This window comes from Drosophila navojoa, chromosome 2, assembly GCF_054131105.1.
Source record: "Drosophila navojoa isolate 15081-1374.11 chromosome 2, UAZ_NAV_1.0, whole genome shotgun sequence".
NCBI lineage: Eukaryota > Metazoa > Arthropoda > Insecta > Diptera > Drosophilidae > Drosophila > Drosophila navojoa.
The window spans coordinates 7,946,781-7,964,956 of record NC_142890.1 but is presented as its reverse complement, the minus strand read 5'-3'; the positions used below and the strand labels follow the sequence as shown (position 1 = coordinate 7,964,956).

General features: G+C 43.7%; 2 protein-coding genes across 2 annotated transcripts; one reads left to right on the top strand and one right to left on the bottom strand.

The window, feature by feature from the left end:
- Window positions 1-13,821: 13,821 nt before the first annotated feature.
- Window positions 13,822-14,705, bottom strand: LOC108651396 (uncharacterized). The gene has a single exon (XM_018101052.3). It carries the CDS (start codon window positions 14,575-14,577, stop codon window positions 13,906-13,908), a length of 672 nt encoding a protein of 223 aa, XP_017956541.1. The 5' UTR covers window positions 14,578-14,705; the 3' UTR covers window positions 13,822-13,905.
- A 1,015-nt stretch (window positions 14,706-15,720) lies between these two features.
- Window positions 15,721-17,895, top strand: LOC108649103 (prolyl 4-hydroxylase subunit alpha-2). Its single transcript, XM_018098105.3, has 8 exons — window positions 15,721-16,010; window positions 16,064-16,366; window positions 16,425-16,615; window positions 16,683-16,813; window positions 16,912-17,364; window positions 17,423-17,476; window positions 17,537-17,702; window positions 17,761-17,895. Exons 1-8 carry the CDS (start codon window positions 15,793-15,795, stop codon window positions 17,832-17,834), a joined length of 1,590 nt encoding a protein of 529 aa, XP_017953594.2. The 5' UTR covers window positions 15,721-15,792; the 3' UTR covers window positions 17,835-17,895.
- The last annotated feature ends 281 nt before the right edge of the window (window positions 17,896-18,176 follow it).

The following is an 18,176-nucleotide window of genomic DNA, read 5'->3' as shown; positions in this document are numbered from 1 at the left end:
GAAGAAATATCTAATATCTATCTTAAAGTCAATATCAGTCGATATGAATACTCCTCTGACTGATATTCTTCTACAACTAGCCGCGCATACCCACCATTTACAGGGTATGCAAGTGAGCAAAAAATAAGGAAAAGAGACAGAGTGAAAAAGGTAGGCGATGGCCTGAGCACTTGTTTATATCTATGTAAAATTCGCAATGAAGTGGAGCGAAACTGGCACAGCAAACACAAAGAGTAGAGCGAAGGAGGCGCTGGAGTGGGCGGCGGGGGAGTGGACTATCTAGTTGAGGGTATGTCAAATTGGCGCAGCAGCGCAAATAAAGCAATTTGTATTCAAAATATGAAAACCAGGGAAGCAACTGTGACGCTGACTTTCAACCCAACAACAACAACAACAGCAGCAACAGCAACAACAACTACAACAACCGCAGCAACAAGCCAGTGTCACCCTTGGGCAAGCAGCCGCCTGCCCCCTGCTCCCCTCTGGGGGTGACCAAATTTCGTTTTTATGCGGTTTGCAAATAATTTTTCTGTGCGCTGGCGAATTTCTTTAAAAATATTTCGCAACGGCGACGACTGGCGCCAGCATAACTACATCCAAGGCGATAAGAAATATCTCTCGATAGTTGGGCATTCTTGCGGCGTTCGCTGCGCGATTGCGTATGCGCCGCGTTGTCAGCGCCAGCTGCACCCGAAATTAGCATAATGAAGCAGCGCGGTGTCTCAAGGTCTGCTGCGCGTGTTTTGCGGCTCATTAGATCTCAAATTAACGCCGACATCTTCAGCAGGTGCCCGTGCCCACGAAAGTATGCAACACTTTGTGTAATAAATTAGCGTGCGTGTGTGTGTGTGAGTGTGCCAGTGTGTGTGTGTGCATTGTAGTATATTTTGGTTGATTTGTGACTCAATTAAAGTCAACGACAGCCGTGGCAGGAAGGTGCTTGCAACATCGTATTAGCAGCATTTAGTCACTGCACTCGACACTCGACACTCGGCTCTCAGCACTCGACAAACGACACTCGACGGACCCAAGTGGCTTTTGGGGTCGGCTGCTGTTGACCACATGCAAGTTTTGGGCGCAGCTCCAGTGCAGGCATGCATTTCATATGTATACATGTGTATGTGTGTGTGTGTGTGTGTGTGTGTGTGTGTGTGTGTGCACCGCTTGCAGAGCTAATTAAAGCGGTTAGCCCAAATGCCACATAATGAGGCGCACAAATGCTGCCAAACACCGTTAACACTGCCCGTCATTTGTCAACGGACGTGTGTGTGTGTGTGTGTGTGTATTCAGAACAGACTGCATGTGGAAAGCTGTTGAAAGCACCTAATTGGCTGCGAAGTAGCTTACAATTAGGCCTGTGCGTGTGCGACAATTGAAATTGGCTTTGTAGCCAAAATGGCCAAGTAGAGGGACTTAAAGCCGCCATTGGCCACACTTTAAGCCAGCTGACAAATGTGTCAAACGACATGTTCACATATGTTACACGTCGATAATATCGAGCAAGAGGAGCAAACAAAAAAGTTGCAAAACGAAAGCGAAAAAAAAATAACGCACGTACTGTGAAGCGAATCGCAGACACGCAAAACTTTGCCGCTGGGCAAGGACTAAACTTTTGGCAATGTCCTGGACACGCTGCAGTGTCACCTTTTCAATAAACTGCGCCAAACGATGAGCCAAAGCCAACAGAAAAAAAAAAACGATAACGAAAATGGTATTAATCCCCAATCGTTTGCCAAGCACGCCAAGGATGCGGATGCGCATCCAATCGCCGGCTGCAGACAAAGTCACGGGACAGACAAAACGGGCAACAGCTGCCGGTGTCGACCTTTGCCCATGTCCGGGAGCAAAAACAAAAGCTGCAGAATGCCAATGGTCAGCAGAAATGCGCATAACTTCGCAAAGTTCCACACACACACACACACAGATAGATAGAGATGCCGACACACTGTCGAGACAGTAGCTACCTATACAGAAGCACAAGCCCTGGACATACCTTCGATTGGCGGCATGCTGCGCCCGCTGCTGCACAGACAGCTCCGCCTGCCTGCAGTGCTAATGCTCGCACATTCTCACCAGAGGGGGGCGGGAGAGGGGGAGCGAGAGTGCGGGTGCTACAACTTATGACAGGCTAACAAGTGTTTCGCCTGGCCAATGATTTAGGATCAGGCGAGCGAGCAGTGTTGAGCAACTTATGGCCAAAAGCTGAGCCAGCAAACAGCCGTCCATTAGCTGTCGAAGTTAAGACTGCAAAAATATTATAAAGAAAAACAGGCTAGTAATACTATAAGGCCTTTCGATATGTGGGATTCCTGAAAACTATGACATTCCTGGAGAATGAACTAGAGAGTCATTCAAAGAGAGCGCACGCCTAGGAGAAGAATGTTGAAGAAAGGAAGAAAATTAAATTGAGTGCAATTTTACTCAATCTACTCTAATACAATACGATATAATAAAATTGTGGACAATTATTGTGAACGAATATAAAAATGATCATAGTTAATTTATTTATTAGTTAATTAATTTCCCACATAATATATAATATATATAAATTCTAATCTCTATTCTGAGTTAGACCAAAGATATAATCCAAGACATGAATATTCTGCAAAGTATATTTGACATATCTAAAGTAGGATTAAAGATCTAATGTAACTCGAAATTCATTTACACCAGTAAGAGAATCTGAAAGGAATTCCAGCTAGAGGATACATATGTAAGTAAATACATTTGTTTGCCTTGCCTAATGCCCTACCCCGAGCCAAGGCAAAACCAAGATTTGGCTAAATAAAATTACCTGTTTACAGCAGCATAAAAAGAAGTGCTCCCACCCCCTGCCTGCCCCAAAGGAAATGCCAGAATTTCTTGGCAAACTTTTTAATGTGAACCACTAAAAGCGGCACATTAAATTATTATCTGTTAGATTATGAAATTTTTAACAGCAGGTAATAATCGTAGAGCAGAACGCGCCGACCGGGGGATGCCAGCAAATGAAAGACAAACATTGGGATTGAGCCAAAGTGAAATGTGGGAGGTGGTGCGAGATGAGGTGGAGCGGCGCAAGCTTCGTTGCGCAACTTGAAACGGCATAAATGAGATGGAGCAATGCTGTGGGCGGGTCTGCTTCAAGCAGAGGGGGTTACGCGCCTGTAACGGTAACAGCCGCAACTTCTTCAGCTTTGCGCCTGTAACTGAGGTAATTCAAAAGTTTGCGGCAAGGCGTCGCAACTCACAACACATTACGGCTAAGTGCCGCAGCCGCAGTCGCCGTCGCCGTCGCCGTCGCCCCCTCCGCTACGCCCCACACACTCCAGCACTCGCTCTGAGCATCTTTGGCAATGACAGTCAAAAGTATTTACTTCCAGACACTCGTAATGCTCCACCAGCAACAATTAACTCTTGTCGAGTGGTTCGCATTTCACGGAGAAAAAAATCTACTCTGCATCGGCCCAAAAAAAAAGAAGAGGAAGAGAAAGGAAAAAGTACGACAAAAATTTTGACATTTCTTTGCGGCAATTGGAAAATTGCTTTTGCGTACGTGTGCAATTGTTGTTTTTCCGGACTACTTTTTGCCCGTTTCTATACCCTGTATTAATTGGGAGCAGTTCGAAAGGGGGCTGCAGATCGTGTGACAATGTTTGATGAAAGCGACCGAAAAATGAAAAAATTAACAAATATGTTTATATACAGTTATCATATAAGTAGACGCTGCTAGTCCAATTGTTTCTATACCATATGAGTTCTTATGTAGAATCAATCATATAGATCTATAGGAAATAGAAATAGGAATGTAGGCTCTAGAGGGATCTCAAGAGGAGTCTCTATAATATATATTATTAATTCTTTAAAATATAAAATTTTCGACTTTAATGTATCCATTCCGGCAGATCAAGTCTGTCAACTCAATAGAGTATCATCGAGTCCGCTCTTTAGTATCAATTGTGTTTCAGTTTTGTTGTTGCTTTTGCTCGCCGCCTGCCATTTCTTATCACGTGTCATTGGGCTCGGTTCTTGGACAAAAGCAAATAAAACGCTGACATGTTGCAGAGGCGGAGCCGAGCAATTTGCAGTGTGCACAGGACATAGATGCGGCCAGGACTCTGACTCCCATGCACGACCAATACCGCAAATGAACGGCCGTTGACTAACCGATGCTCTGCCCAGCTCCTGCCTAGCGAGGGGGAGGGCTGGTTGTGCGTACCCTATATGCAACATTGACATGAAGTTAATGGATGTTTTATGACCGACTAACTTCCCCAGCGATAAATCGCTTTTCCATGAGCCAGTAAATTGCGATTTGATTGTTTCTGTTGAACATGCAAACCACTGCCATTTCTGCTCCTCTCATCGTTTTTCACTGCAAAAATAAACGTGAACGTGAAACGTGAAAAGTGAACGGGCGAGCCAAAGGTCACTCCACATGGACAGCGCCATCTAATCTCGTTTGAGGCAAACTTAAAGCGCAACTCGACTCGATTTCATCGATTTGCTGTTGAGCTCTTGTGCGATTCGCCACACGTTGCCAGCCCCATTTTCATGGCAATCAGGCCCCCGGCTCCGCCCACCTAAAATCTCATACTCCCACTCAGATATGATGAGCATGTTGCAAAACTAACACAAAACCAAATATCATATAAATCAAAGTTCTTGCGTATCCCGCAAATTTATGAAAATTTATGCACTCATTCGGCTCCTGCCCGCTCTCCTGGCTCTCCTGCTCTCTGGCTCCCAGCCCCAGCTGCTGCTCTCTGTTGTCCAGCTTTGTGTGTGTTGACCCTCTTTGCTTTACCTTTTGTTGTGCCACACACACACACATATGCATGTCAAGTGGCTCGCAAATTTATACAACTTTTGGCTTTTGTTGTTGTTCTGCGGGTGGACCACAAAAATTCATATGATAATGCGGCTATTCACGATTTTGTATTTTTTTTCCATTTTGTTGATTTTTGCAGATTTGCACGCTTTGACATTTTCTTTTCATAGGTAAATTTTCAGTTGATTTATGAGACTCGCTTAAAGCAACACTCAAGGCAACTGGCTTTAAGAGCAAAGAAAGAGAGGGAGACTGAGAGAGAGCGAGAGTGAAACTAAGTTTAAGCAGAGTTTATCTATCGTTTGCACTGTCCACTCTAATCGCCATTTCAACATCAATTTATTTGCTATTAATCCTTCACCTTTTTATTGTTGCAATGTGTGCTCTGGTCCTGGTTTCAGCTCCTGCTGCTGCTCCTGCTGCTGCTCTGAACTTCATCCTAAGTAGTCCCCAGTGTCTTCTGCCTTTGTATTTGCTCTGTCCAGGCAATTAGATGTTTGCGTTTGTCCGTCCAGCTGCGATTGTTGTTTTTACCGCTGCCTGGGAAGGTGAAATGAGCTGCCGGCTATTGCCAATCGATTTCGGGTTACGCCCTGCCCCTCGAGACCTCTCTGCTCCACACGCTCAGCTGGGTGTGGGTGTGGCTGCTGGGCTGCCGGGCTGCTGGCTGGAGCATGTCGCTTTAATCTCGTTGCTTGTTTGACAAGCTCTTAACACTAATTGAGGATATGTGAAGGAATCACCAAAAGCTGCCTTTGTAGACAACTTCTTTTGACTCCATAATGATGCCGCCGCGCAGCTCTATTACACATTAGACGGGACTTCAAAGGCGCGTGATACGCGAACGAGTTGCCAGTTGGTAAACGAGCCATTTCTTTTCTCTAGGCGGCCTGCGTGCTTTTTCATAAATCAGTTCAATATTGCCAACTCTGAAGCGCTCTGTCAATGGCATGCAAGTTGAGTTGAATGATATTTGCAATAGTTTTGACTCTTTGAAGTGCCTCAAACCGAATATCTGTAGAGACTAATGAGCTGAAGAGGTGTATTCAGAGTTCATTTGGAATAGTCGATGCAGATATGCATCTCTGTATCTTTCAATAGCTAACAAGTATTACGAAATACTACTAACTTGATCCACTAAAACTTATATCGCCTTGCCAAAAATGTAGATAGGCGTCTCGCTGGCGTTTACTTGAAAACTTATTGCGCCTGGCATATAAATTGGCTTTGTGAACTTTATGAACTCACGCGGGATTAACTTGTACCTTTGATTGAATTTCTTTCTGCGTTCTGTTCGAGCTGAACTTTGCGGCGCAGCCGGCCCCTGCTGAATCCGATAAGAGACAGAAGGAGAGCACAGGAATTCTCAGACTGTCTGTGGCTGTGGCTCTGCCTGGGAACAGCTGCCAGACGCCAGAAGCCGCGCCGCGTCAACTTTTGTCCGAGCGAAGGGGGCGGCGCGGCCGTCTCTCAATCTCAGCGACTGGAATTAGACGTTTCCGTTCAAGTGGTCCACGACCAGAGTCAAACAATTTGAAAATTTATGCTACCCATCGGCAAGCGGCGGCTGATGTTTGATTGTGCAACTGGGAGCCACTGTGGCGTCTACCTTTTGGACGCGCTTAAGTGGCTGTGCGGCACAATTGGTCTGGGACTTGTTTCAATTAAGGCGCATTACAATCTCTCGCTCGCTGGGCCCTACCTTCGATTGGCTGCGAAAGTTTTTATGGTTTTCTGGCTGGAGATTCTATTATAAAGTTGGGTTGGGGCTAGCGCAGAAGCTGAGGCTGAGGGTGGGGAGCGCCAAGGTATAAATAGTTTTTGCGCTGCGCGAAAACCAAGAAAAGTAATTAAAATTCAAATAGCAGACAAACATTTACATTAACATTTGCCTCGGGCATTGGAGCACACTCAGAGCAATCCATAGATGTGTGTGTGTGTGTGTGGGTGTGTGTGCCTAGGTATGGGCTCTATCAGTTACTCGACTGGGCTTTAAGCTGAAGCTGATGTCGTCGCTTTATTAAGCGACCCTCTGCGCCAGCTACTCCGGGCTACGCTTTTGTTTGGCCTGGCGCCAGTCTGGCGCGCGACGCCACAAAGTATGCTATACTTTTGTGCTCTAGGTAAAAATCAGGCGTGTCTGCCACTGCGACTGTGTATGAGTGTGTGTGTGCGTGTGTGTGAGTGAATGAGTGATGACTCTTGGCGTGTGCTGCGTAGTTGCAGACAATGTCGGCATGATTATACTGGCACTCGCAGCCGTTCCTCATCTCTATACACACACACATATGACAATGGCAAGCGAGATTATTAATATTGTATTTAATATGTGTGCTTGCCGGAGACATTTCATTATTTGCTCTGCTTCCAATCATAAGTGAAAAGTGTCTGCCGCTGAGGACCTGAGACGCATGGCAGCAACTCGATGATTTCAAGCCACCCGGAATAACTCTTGACATACATATGTATATATTTACAAAGACCAGACAGCTCTTTAAAATTAGATATCTTAATTTATACTGATTAATTTAGCAGTTTTAAATAGCGCTTGAGTGGCCTTGTGATATAAATTAGTGTTGCAAAACATGTAAATAAATTGTAAAATAGTTGCGTGTTTTATTTCTTGTATTTATTTATTTAATTATTTATGTTATTTTTACTATTTTTTTTATTTATTTAATTTATTTTTTTTTTATTTTTTTACTAATTTATTTATTTATATATTGATTACTAATAATTTTTTATTTCCTAATATCTGAATTAATTAAAATATTTCAATTATTTATTTAAATTATTTTGTATATATTAATTGATTGATTTTTTCATTTATTTTTATTTTATGTAATAAATTTATTAATATATTTTTTTTAATGTAATTTTTTATTTCATTTATATTTTTAATTATTTTTCAAAAATTAATTTATTATTATTTTTAAATTATTTAATTTATTTTATATATGTATATACATATTTAGTTATTTTTGTATATAATAAATTTATGTGGATTTAAAATTTATTAATTTGAATTTTAAATTTTATTTATATTTTTACACATACTAATTTAGTTATTTATTTATTTTAATAATTTTTATATATAATAATTTTTATTTTGATATTTATTTATTTTCTGCAACTACTTTATAACTTCCCTCTCCCTTGCCTCATCATGTATGCATTCCAATTTTACCAAATATTGCAACAGTTATTGGCCATGCTTTGATGTACTATTTGCTGACTGCTTTTCAATTAGATTCAGCTCTCAAAGCAGCTGTGCACAGTTCACAGCTGAAGCGCAGTTCATTTCAAATATTTTGCGCATAATCACAGCAGATATTAAATCACGGTGATCACGCCCCACCAAAAAAATGGAGCCTCTCTCACAGTCAGAGATGGAAGGCAGGTTCATCTAGTCGTATTTCATTTCATAAAAATTCAATATCAAAGCAATGCAAACGTAGCCCGCCCTCGCAGAGCTCTCAGCATGCCACAAAATATGCAATGGCCAAGCGCATAGAGTTCGCCTCTATGTGTACATGTGTATGTGTGTTTGTGTGTGTATCTATGTCGCTATGCTGCTAGATCCACGCTCACGTATGCAGAGCACGCGTTGATAACGTAAAGTACGACGCGCCACCAACAGCGCGCCATGGACATAATTAATTTGGATCCTTTTTTTTAGCACTTTTTTTTAGCAACTGGCCAGCAATTTGTTGCTGTTTGCTGTTTTGTGGTGTGCGTATGTGTGTGTGTGTGGGTGGTTTTTTTTGTGCTTGGCGTTACTTTTGTGTGCAACCAAAAATTAATCAAGTGCTAGTTACTCAGTGCGCGCAGTTTTTAATTAAAGCAGCGCACAGCATCAAAGCAAACTTTGCTTTAGAATTATTTTGTGGCATTTCGTGGCTCATATGCCATTTTTTTTTCGGCATTTCGGGAATTGTGGCACACTTTAAACGAGCTTTAAGCCACTGCGACTGACAGCTTAAAGTGGAGCTGAGCTGAGGTGTTGCTGAAACGCCGCTGGCGGTGCGAGCGACGAGTGCGAAATAATAATACAAACCAATTTCATGCTGAATTAAGCAGGAGGTGGGCATGTGGAGCACGGAGAGGAGCGGACGTAGCGTTGAGGGGAGCAGCGGCAAACAACAATAGTTGAAGTGTCCTGTCAACAGGCAGCAATTACAACAACAACAACAACAACAGCACAAAGGCCGCACGTGCATTGCGCTTTTTGTTCGAGCAACGGGCGAAGAGCGAAGGGACGCTGGGTGAGGGGGCAAGGGGCAGGCCGCACACACACACTTGGCCTTGGGCAATTTTTAAACTTTTGTTTGGTGCGCTGAATTATCACACGTAGTGCTGCAAGTCTCTCTATCTCTGTCTCTCGCTCTCTCTCTCTGTATGAGTGTGTGTGTGCATCACCTCAGGCACACCTCGTCGACAGAGCAGAGCTAGAGCAACGTGTCTCGCATAATTTACTGCAAGTGCACAACAATAGCGCGTCTCAGCTCACCTCCCCCCTCTTACACCCTACCGCCTCCTGCCCCGCAGCACCCTCAAGCATTAGCTCTAGTTGCAGCGTGAAATATTAGAAATTAAAAAACACATGACAAGCGTCGCGAGGGCACTTTGATTTGTCTGCCACAGCCACAGACAGACGCTAACAAAGCCTGCCGCTCATGCCACTGCCCGCCCCGCCTCCTGCCGCTCAGCGCACTTTTAATAACTCAAAGTCAAACACAAGAACAGAAGAACTGCCAGGACATTCAGGACAACCGTCGAGTGCGTCTATTGCTGGGGTGTTTCCATAAATTAGAAAACACCTGTTTTTAGCGACGCTGTCAACAGCTGCCTGGCAGCCCCGCCCACCCTGCGCCCAGCGGCCAGCGCACTGGCCCCTGTCTCCTGCCCGCGCTTAGACAACGCGTAATGAAAATAAGCACAATATTATGCCGACTACATAATTTGCGCTGGACTGGTGTCCCCACCCTGTCTGCCCCCCACTGACCCCAGTCTGCTCCTACCTATGTGTGTGTGTGTGTGTGTGTCTGTGTGTAATTTATGTTCTTCATGCACTGTTATTTAATGAAAAAGAGGCATATTTGTTTGGCAAAGCCCATGATGGGATAAATGAAGATGAAATGAGAGAGCGGAAAACTTGCAATATAGATAATATCTAATAGATATCAATTTCTATATATATATAAGCAGTAAAGATTAGAGCCAATCATTCTGAGGGAATACCTGGAACTACAAAATATTTGAAACTGAAATCCAAATAAACTCTATTCTAATCTGGAGTCCTCGATTCTATTCTGGAATCCCCAGCAAGCTCCATTTGCGCTGTGAGCGGGCATTGCGCAGTCATTGCCAGCCGCTTGCTCGTTTTTTGCTGCTACTTGGCCGCATTTCGCGGTTTTTTATTGCTGCGTGTTGGCGCGGTTCAGGCCGAGGCCAGAAGGCCGCGCCGTGGCGTGCTGGCCATAATGTCGTCATGACAGACGCGGCCATAAAAGATAATTATGATTCCGGTAATAGGTTTTATTTTCGCGTGTACCTCTTTTGTTCATGTGACCCCCGCCCCCCTGCCCCTACACGCAGCACTGCCTCCTGCTACCGATACGCTGCTCATTGCCAAAAACTGACGCCATGTTTGTGCCTGTTGTTGTGGCTGGCGCTGGCGCAAAGGTCGACTAGTGCTTCCCCAACCCAACCCTGTCCGAGTCCATGCGTCTGTCTACATTCATTTTGCGGGCGACCGACGTGGCATAGAAATTATGCGCATTATACGCGCCGCGCTTCAGCGCCTTGCTAAAAAATTATATCCGCGGCATAAAAAACGCACCGCTTTATGCCTTTGATAAATTGCGAGCGGTTTAAGTTCTCTCTCTCTCTCGCTCTCTCTCTCACTGTGTGTGTGCGTGTGTGTGTGTTACATTTTTAATTAGCAGAAGAGCAGCAGCAGGAAAGCTGCCTGGGGCGTGGGGATATTGGCAAACTGTGTGGAGCAGCAAATCAATGCCGTGCTCGCTGCTGTCGCCACTCTAATGAAGTTGTCAACCTTATGAAGATTAATGCCGCCTTCACCGTTTCAATTAGATCGGGAAAAACTTTCGCCTAACAAAGAATAATTGTTCGAACATGATAATTGGGCGAAGAGCGCAAATGCAAATTGCGTTAGTGTCGCGGCGATGAGGGCGTGATTAATGGGCGTCCAGCAGTTGACCCAGTTTCAATTAAACGCCTCAGGCAAGGGATACGTATCGAAAATCAAACAGGCAAATGCGGAAATGACAGCCGTTGACGTCTAATGGAAAACGTGTGCGGGCATAAAAATGGCCGCTAAGAAAATGCATAAAAATTGTGCGAAAGCAAACAGGACACACGCATACACATGCGCACACACACGATGGCGAAAGGACATGCAAGGACAAACGGAAGTCACATACGCAAACTTCGCTTATCGTCCAAGACACAAAGTTACTTTTGCACCCAAAGTCCATAAAATATTTTTTTATACAGCTGCAGCAGATCGAGCCACAGGATAGAGCTTCAGCTGGCACATACCTACACGTAAGAGCAGAGCTCCACAACCTCGAGGGCTGCCGGCGTTGGACTTGGCGAATGCCAAATTGTTTACACAAGTCATAAGCATTTTTTAGCGTGCCCTGGCCACATTTACTTGGACGTCTGTTTGCCAGCGCTAAAGCGTTGCGCATTTGCATAAACCTAAACCTAGCCAGCTACCAGGATAACCCATTAAGCTCACACAAAGCGAAACAGAGAGAGAGAGAGAGAGAGAGAGAGAGTGAGGGGGAGAGTGAGTGTGAGACAAGTTTTGACAACTGCAATAATCATAACTGCAGCGCTCGACATTGATTTCTAATGCGAAGATTGTGGCATAAAGATTCGCGTGGCCAGCGCCAGGCGCCATTAATGGCTTTGTCTTACAAGACCAAGTCGTTCCAAGTGCCGCTCCAGCATTTCCACTTGATTTGAATTCGCCAACGAGCCCATAAACCAACTAAAGTTTCAGCTGCCCTTAACTCCGGCATCCCCCAAAAGCCAGAGAAAAGAATACGCCGTAAGCGTGAAGCGCTTTAGTTTTACGGCCCCGCACAGAGCACAGTGGGCCATCAAACGAAATGCTGAGCCATGATTGAAATTGATATGGGCTCAAAAGGTGCTGCTGCGCCTACCACCACCACTGCACCACTCACAAATTGCGCTGCGAGTGGTGTATGGCCCGGTCTTGTGTGTTTAGGTGTACAATGTTTGCGCTTAGTCGAAAAACTTGAAACCCTCCTTCCATAGCAGGGCTCGAATATCAGGTTGAAAGGGCAGTTCCAGAAATCAATATCAATAACAATTCGACGAGCTTTGATTGCATTTGTTTTAATGGAACTGGGAATTATGAAAGTCGATTAATGAACTCTTCTGTTAGGTATACATCGGTATATATAAATGTATATCATCTCTGTTTGTTTTACATTTTTCATTAAGTAATACATTGTTCTATATTTTATTGTTTGGTTCAAACTTTTTAGTGGAATACCCCATATGACATATAATCGATGTCTATGAATTTGTTTTTGCTTTAAATTTTTAATCAAATATTTTTTTAATCTTATCATACAATTCGAATTTTATTACAATATTTTAGTATTGTATTGCCGTTTCGTGGAATACCCCATATGACGTCTAATCGATGTCTGAGACTAAAGTAAATAATCTCTGTGGTTTTTTCGCATTTTAGGTTTTGGTTTAGGTTAAGCGACAGTTTGTACCGTGACATGTTTGGCCGTCGCGTCGTCGCTGTTTCGCTCCACATTTTCGATTGCTTGCAGATGATTGATGACACTTAATTGATGAACATCGGGAACGGCGGGGACTTGATGAAGCTCAACAACAAAGGGCGACTTGGCGTAAACATTTGCACTTGGCCCAGACGAGCGCCGGGCTTTAAGTGCTGCTGGTCAACAGCGCCCGGCTTAAATCCGGCCACGCCGTTGGCAACCACGAGACATTTTCCAGGTCACAGGTGCTTTTGTTGTCCGCATTAGATTTGCCTCTGACATTTGCCCATACAAATCTCTGCAACTGTATGTGTATGTGTGTGTGTGTGTGGGTTTTGGCCTTTTTGTTTGGCAAAAGTCTACCCATTTGGCTGTAAAATTTATTTCATTTGACCGCCCTGCGCTGCTCTCCGTGTCCGTGTCCGTGCCCGTGCCCGTGCCCGTGTCCACTACACGCGTGACGCTGACAGTTTTATGGCAAAGTTAAGCCGATATCAACGGCAGGACACATGCCGCTGCAGGATGACAACTGCTGCCAGCGCAGCCAACACCCAACCACACGCCCCCATAAAAGTGCAAAATTTAAAGCCCTTTCCGGTCATACCTTTGCACAACAAGTGGGTGGAGCACTCGGCGCCTTGTGAGTGTGCGAGTGTGCGAGTGTATGTGTGTGTGTGTGTGTGTGTGCAGCTATTTTGTATACAAAAAGGTTTTTAGGTTTTCCACAAAGCCTTTCAATGAAATCATTCATGGTTAAAGCAGATAACAGATTGTCACATTCCTGTCCAAAGGTCCCTAACTGAGCGCGTCAATGGACTTTAAAGGAGAACAATATTATAGAACATTTCGCCACTGGTAATTGAAAGCAACAATAAAGACCAAAAGGGTATTAGAAGCGCATTTGTATACATAGATATTATATATACTGGATCAACTGAGTTTATTTAAATGTGATTGCAGACAGAATAGGTGGATATAATTTAATAATAATAGAATATAATATAATTTAAAGCATATCGAATATAATCAATGATCGCTTTGGTTTCCTATATGTCTATATAATCGCTTTATTAGATGATCTCATCTATAAAAAAAGCCAGAATCTATTCAGCTTGACAACTACAATATCATTTTATATACCATTTAATACTCCAATTCTTTCTATTTCTATATCCCATGCTATATATCAAAGGAAAATCCAATCTTTATCTAAAACAGTTATGATTCATATAATTTGTTTCTTTTAAAAGGCATATTAAACTTATATACAGATTTAAATAGTCGGTAGGTGCGAAAGCAGGTTTAGATTTCAATGCGTTGGTTGGAGCAGAAATCGTAGAACCATGCGTATTTCTCAAGTTTTGTTTGAACATATTCACCAAGGACGTAGATATGTATAGCCATGTACATGGAGTCTTCCCCCTCTGTCAATACCTTGTTCACGGCTGTTAGCTTCACATCTATTAGGATGGTGGCGTGCAGCAAGTAGAGAACGCCGCAGGCCAGTGAGGCAACCGATTGATAAAGGAGAAATGCCGAGAACGGATGAACGGGGCTATCTGTCTTATAGACACCATCTTTGGTCTCCTTGCCGCTGTACATCAAGTGAAAGTCACGTTCCGCATCCCACATTGTTAGGATGGAGATCGATATAAATCCTACCGAGGCTAGGCAGGACTTAAAGATCTCCATGCCAATGGTGGGATTGTGGCCCGAGCAGATATTGATGCTCTGGAAGAGCGTGATCACCATGAACACGTAAAAGGTCATTAAGTAAATATAGAAAACGAGATGCCTATCCCAGGACAACATATACAAATCTACAGCCATAAATCCCTTGATGTGATAAGCCAAACAAAACATATTAAAGATCGACTCCAGCGTGTAAAACAGAAACGACACTGGCCGCAGTGTAGTCGTCGTTGAACCATCCGAAGAGTCGTGGCCATAAATTACGGTGCTGACAACGACCATTTCTTAACGGTTACAGATAATTTACGATTACTTTCTCTGATCTTTTACACAAATTTTAATGAACAAATATACTATGTTTCTTAAATTTTGACATTGAATTGACTAAGTACTTTATACACACACTCAAGCCCTCTAAGCGCAAACTCTGAGCTCACAGCAGAGGCTACAAGAATCTTTAGGGCTAATGCAGTTCTGCTCACATAATGAAGGAGCCATCAAAGGCTTGATTGAGTTCTGTGCTAGTTATATCTATAAACTACACAGGTGTCTTAGCTAGTTAAGTCAAATAAAATATAGAACTTGGTTGAGTCATCTCTGCAACGATAAATCTTCGTCTGAGCTGACATGAGACGCATGACAAATCGAATTTGAAAATAATAACAACTATGAAATTATTTTAAAGTTAATTTATATCAAATTTTGTCATCCATCAACTATTTTTCGCAACAAAAAACTGCAACGAAAATTTTGATCTTATCAAAGACTTTTACTATAAAGCTCGTTCCTATGAATGATTGGTTTTAATTATAGAAGGTTATTAGAAGCAAAATAAATATTTACTACATATATGTATATTTATAACTTCTTTTTTTTACCTTAAGTAGCTCACAGAGTCATGGGGTTAGGTGTGAGTTTCTACACACATCTATAGATAAGCTTACGAAGCAGCAAAATATTCGTTTACAGCGCTTCACACACGTGCTTAGCTTCATATGCTGAGAGCTGTATAAGCAAAACGAAAGCGAATAAAATAAAAAGTGCTGTGTCTTATAAACAATGCGAGTGTGAAATTAACCGGTAAATAAATTGAGAATGCACAGTGGAAATGCCAGAAGAATGTATAATATATCTTATACATATGTATATACTATACTATTTATATTATATTATATATATTTTTCGTATGGAATATGCTCTTCATTTAATAACAAAGTATATTATATTCATTTGCTCAATCAGTTTTTGGCCATTTGTCGAGAAGGTATCGTGGCTACGTGCTCCACGGTGCGCGACTCAGTTCTTACTGTTTTTTTTTTAATTAGCGGCTTCGCGGTTCGCTATCAACTGAATGAGTCGCATCAAATCGCTTATCAATCGGGGAAACGAATGGCAATAATGGCAAGCAGCACGACGGTGTTCTTGTATTTCAGAACATTTATCTCGCGCCAACGTCAACAAGTTTAACAGTTGGACCCGGCGCATTGGCACCTGAAGATGGCCCTAGAAATAGTGCATTTGCCGTCATGGAAGTTGGTCTTTGTGGCCACAGTCCTGCTGCGGGCCCTGGTGGATGGCCAGAGTGCGGATAATGAGCAGAGTCACTCCACCTCGGTGGCCGGCATGGAGCAGCTGCTGCGCGTGGAGAAGGAGCTCATCGATAATCTGAACAGCTACGCTGATGAGTTGGAGCAGAAGCTGAATGTGGTGCGCAGGTTGGTTAGTAGAGAGTCACGCAGAGAGTCACGTATTAATAGAAATACTCCAGCTTCGTTAGTCAAATGCGCATGGAGAATGACAAGGCCTTGGACGATCCCATTCAGTACCTGTCGCATCCGCTGAATGCCTATTCACTCATACGCCGCATGCATCAGGACTGGACGCACTGGCAGCACTACATGAAGCAACCGGTGGGCGAGCAGCAGGTGAGCTACGTGCAGCAGAGGCGCGAGCAGCTGCCGAGCAGCACGGATCTGGAGGAGGCCGGCGACGCCTTGCATCGCATACTCGTCACCTACGACTTGAACGTCTCCGACATGGCTCGGGGGCTGCTGAATGGCAAGAAGTACAAGTACGTAGCTAAACAGCTTACAGAGCCACGGACTTCCATTGCATACTGAATCTTGCAGCGTCAGCTTGAATGGCTTGGACAGCTATGCCCTGGGCATGTACTACTATGACCAGCAGAAGTTTGGCTATGCCTGCCAGTGGATATTCCAGACCATCGAATGGCTGCAAGGACCACACAAGCTGCCGTTGCCTCTGGAACTGGATCGTGCTGAGGTGTTCCACGTCTACGCCGAAGCGCTTATCAAAATGAGTGAGTTGCCGCTGATAACGGGCAGCAGCTCTTACCTGCAGCTTAATTAAATTGGTTTCATTTTTAGATCGATATAAAGATGCTCTGCAGGTTCTCCACACGGCAGCGACTCTTAAAAAAGATAATTTAAAACTTTTGCTGCGAAAATCGGAAGTGGAAATGCTGATAAGAACGCAGCCAAATGTCGTACCCACGAAGGTAGGGGCACTTTATGAAATTGAATTCCTATTTCTCTCTCTATTTCTCTCTCTCTTCCTCTCTCTCTCTCTCTCTCTCTGTCTTTCTCTGGCTGACAGTTCATTACGCCGCAAGCACAAGCCTATGAGCGTGGCTGCCGCGGCCTGTACCCTCGGCACTCCAAGCTGCACTGCGTCTACAACAGCACCAATTCGGCCTTTCTGCGCCTGGCTCCGCTGAAAATGGAGCTGATTTCACTGGATCCCTATATGGTGCTGTATCACGATGTCATAGCGCCCAGCGAGATCAGCGAACTTCAGAGCCTGGCCGTGCCAGGCTTAAAGCGCGCAACGGTCTTCAACCAGAAGAGCATGAGTAACCAAGTAGTCAGGACGCGAACCTCGAAGGTTACGTGGTTGCTGGACACACTCAATCAACTGACAATTCGCCTGAACAGACGCATTACAGACATGACGGGCTTCGACATGTATGGCTCGGAGATGTTGCAGGTCATGAACTATGGCCTCGGCGGGCACTACGACAAGCACTTTGACTACTTCAACTCCAGCGTTGTGAGTACATACATAAATCGACTCGGATGCATCTAATCTCTAACACATTCCATTCTAGGCCACAGATTTGACGAGACTCAATGGCGATCGCATCGCCACCGTGCTGTTTTATGTGAGTAAGCGCGTGTGCGTACTTGTTCCTTCTCTGATTTTAAATTTAACGTGTCCCTAGCTAACCGATGTGGAGCAAGGGGGTGCCACGGTATTTCCCAACATTGAGAAGGCCATCTTTCCCAAAAGTGGAACAGCCGTTGTTTGGTACAACCTGAAGCACGACGGAAACGGAGATCCACAAACACTGCACGCCGCCTGCCCAGTTATAGTGGGCTCCAAGTGGGGTAAGTATAATCTAATCCCCTCACATACATACATGGATTACATAACGCTACTTCACAGTTTGCAATAAATGGATACGCGAACGACAACAAGTATTCCGAAGACCCTGTCTCGCAACAAGCAAAAACGTATAACCTTAACTAATCTAATTCATAGGATTAACTTATCTTAAATATAATCAAAATAGAATTTGCCGGTAAAGAATTATTCTTTTGCCATCTCAGCAATCAATGAAATTGATAACCATCTCTATAATGCTCTCACTCAACTCAAATAAACGGAAGTTCTTATAGGGATCAATATAACATGCGTAAATTTGTATATTATTATTGAATCTCTTTATTATATGAAAATGTAATAGAACAATGAGGCTGCATGGGCATTACCTGATATCACAATAGTCTAATGGATAAAGGGAGTAAGAGGTGATATTTCATTGGACAGTTAATACAAAATGATTTAAGTGTTCCTCTATA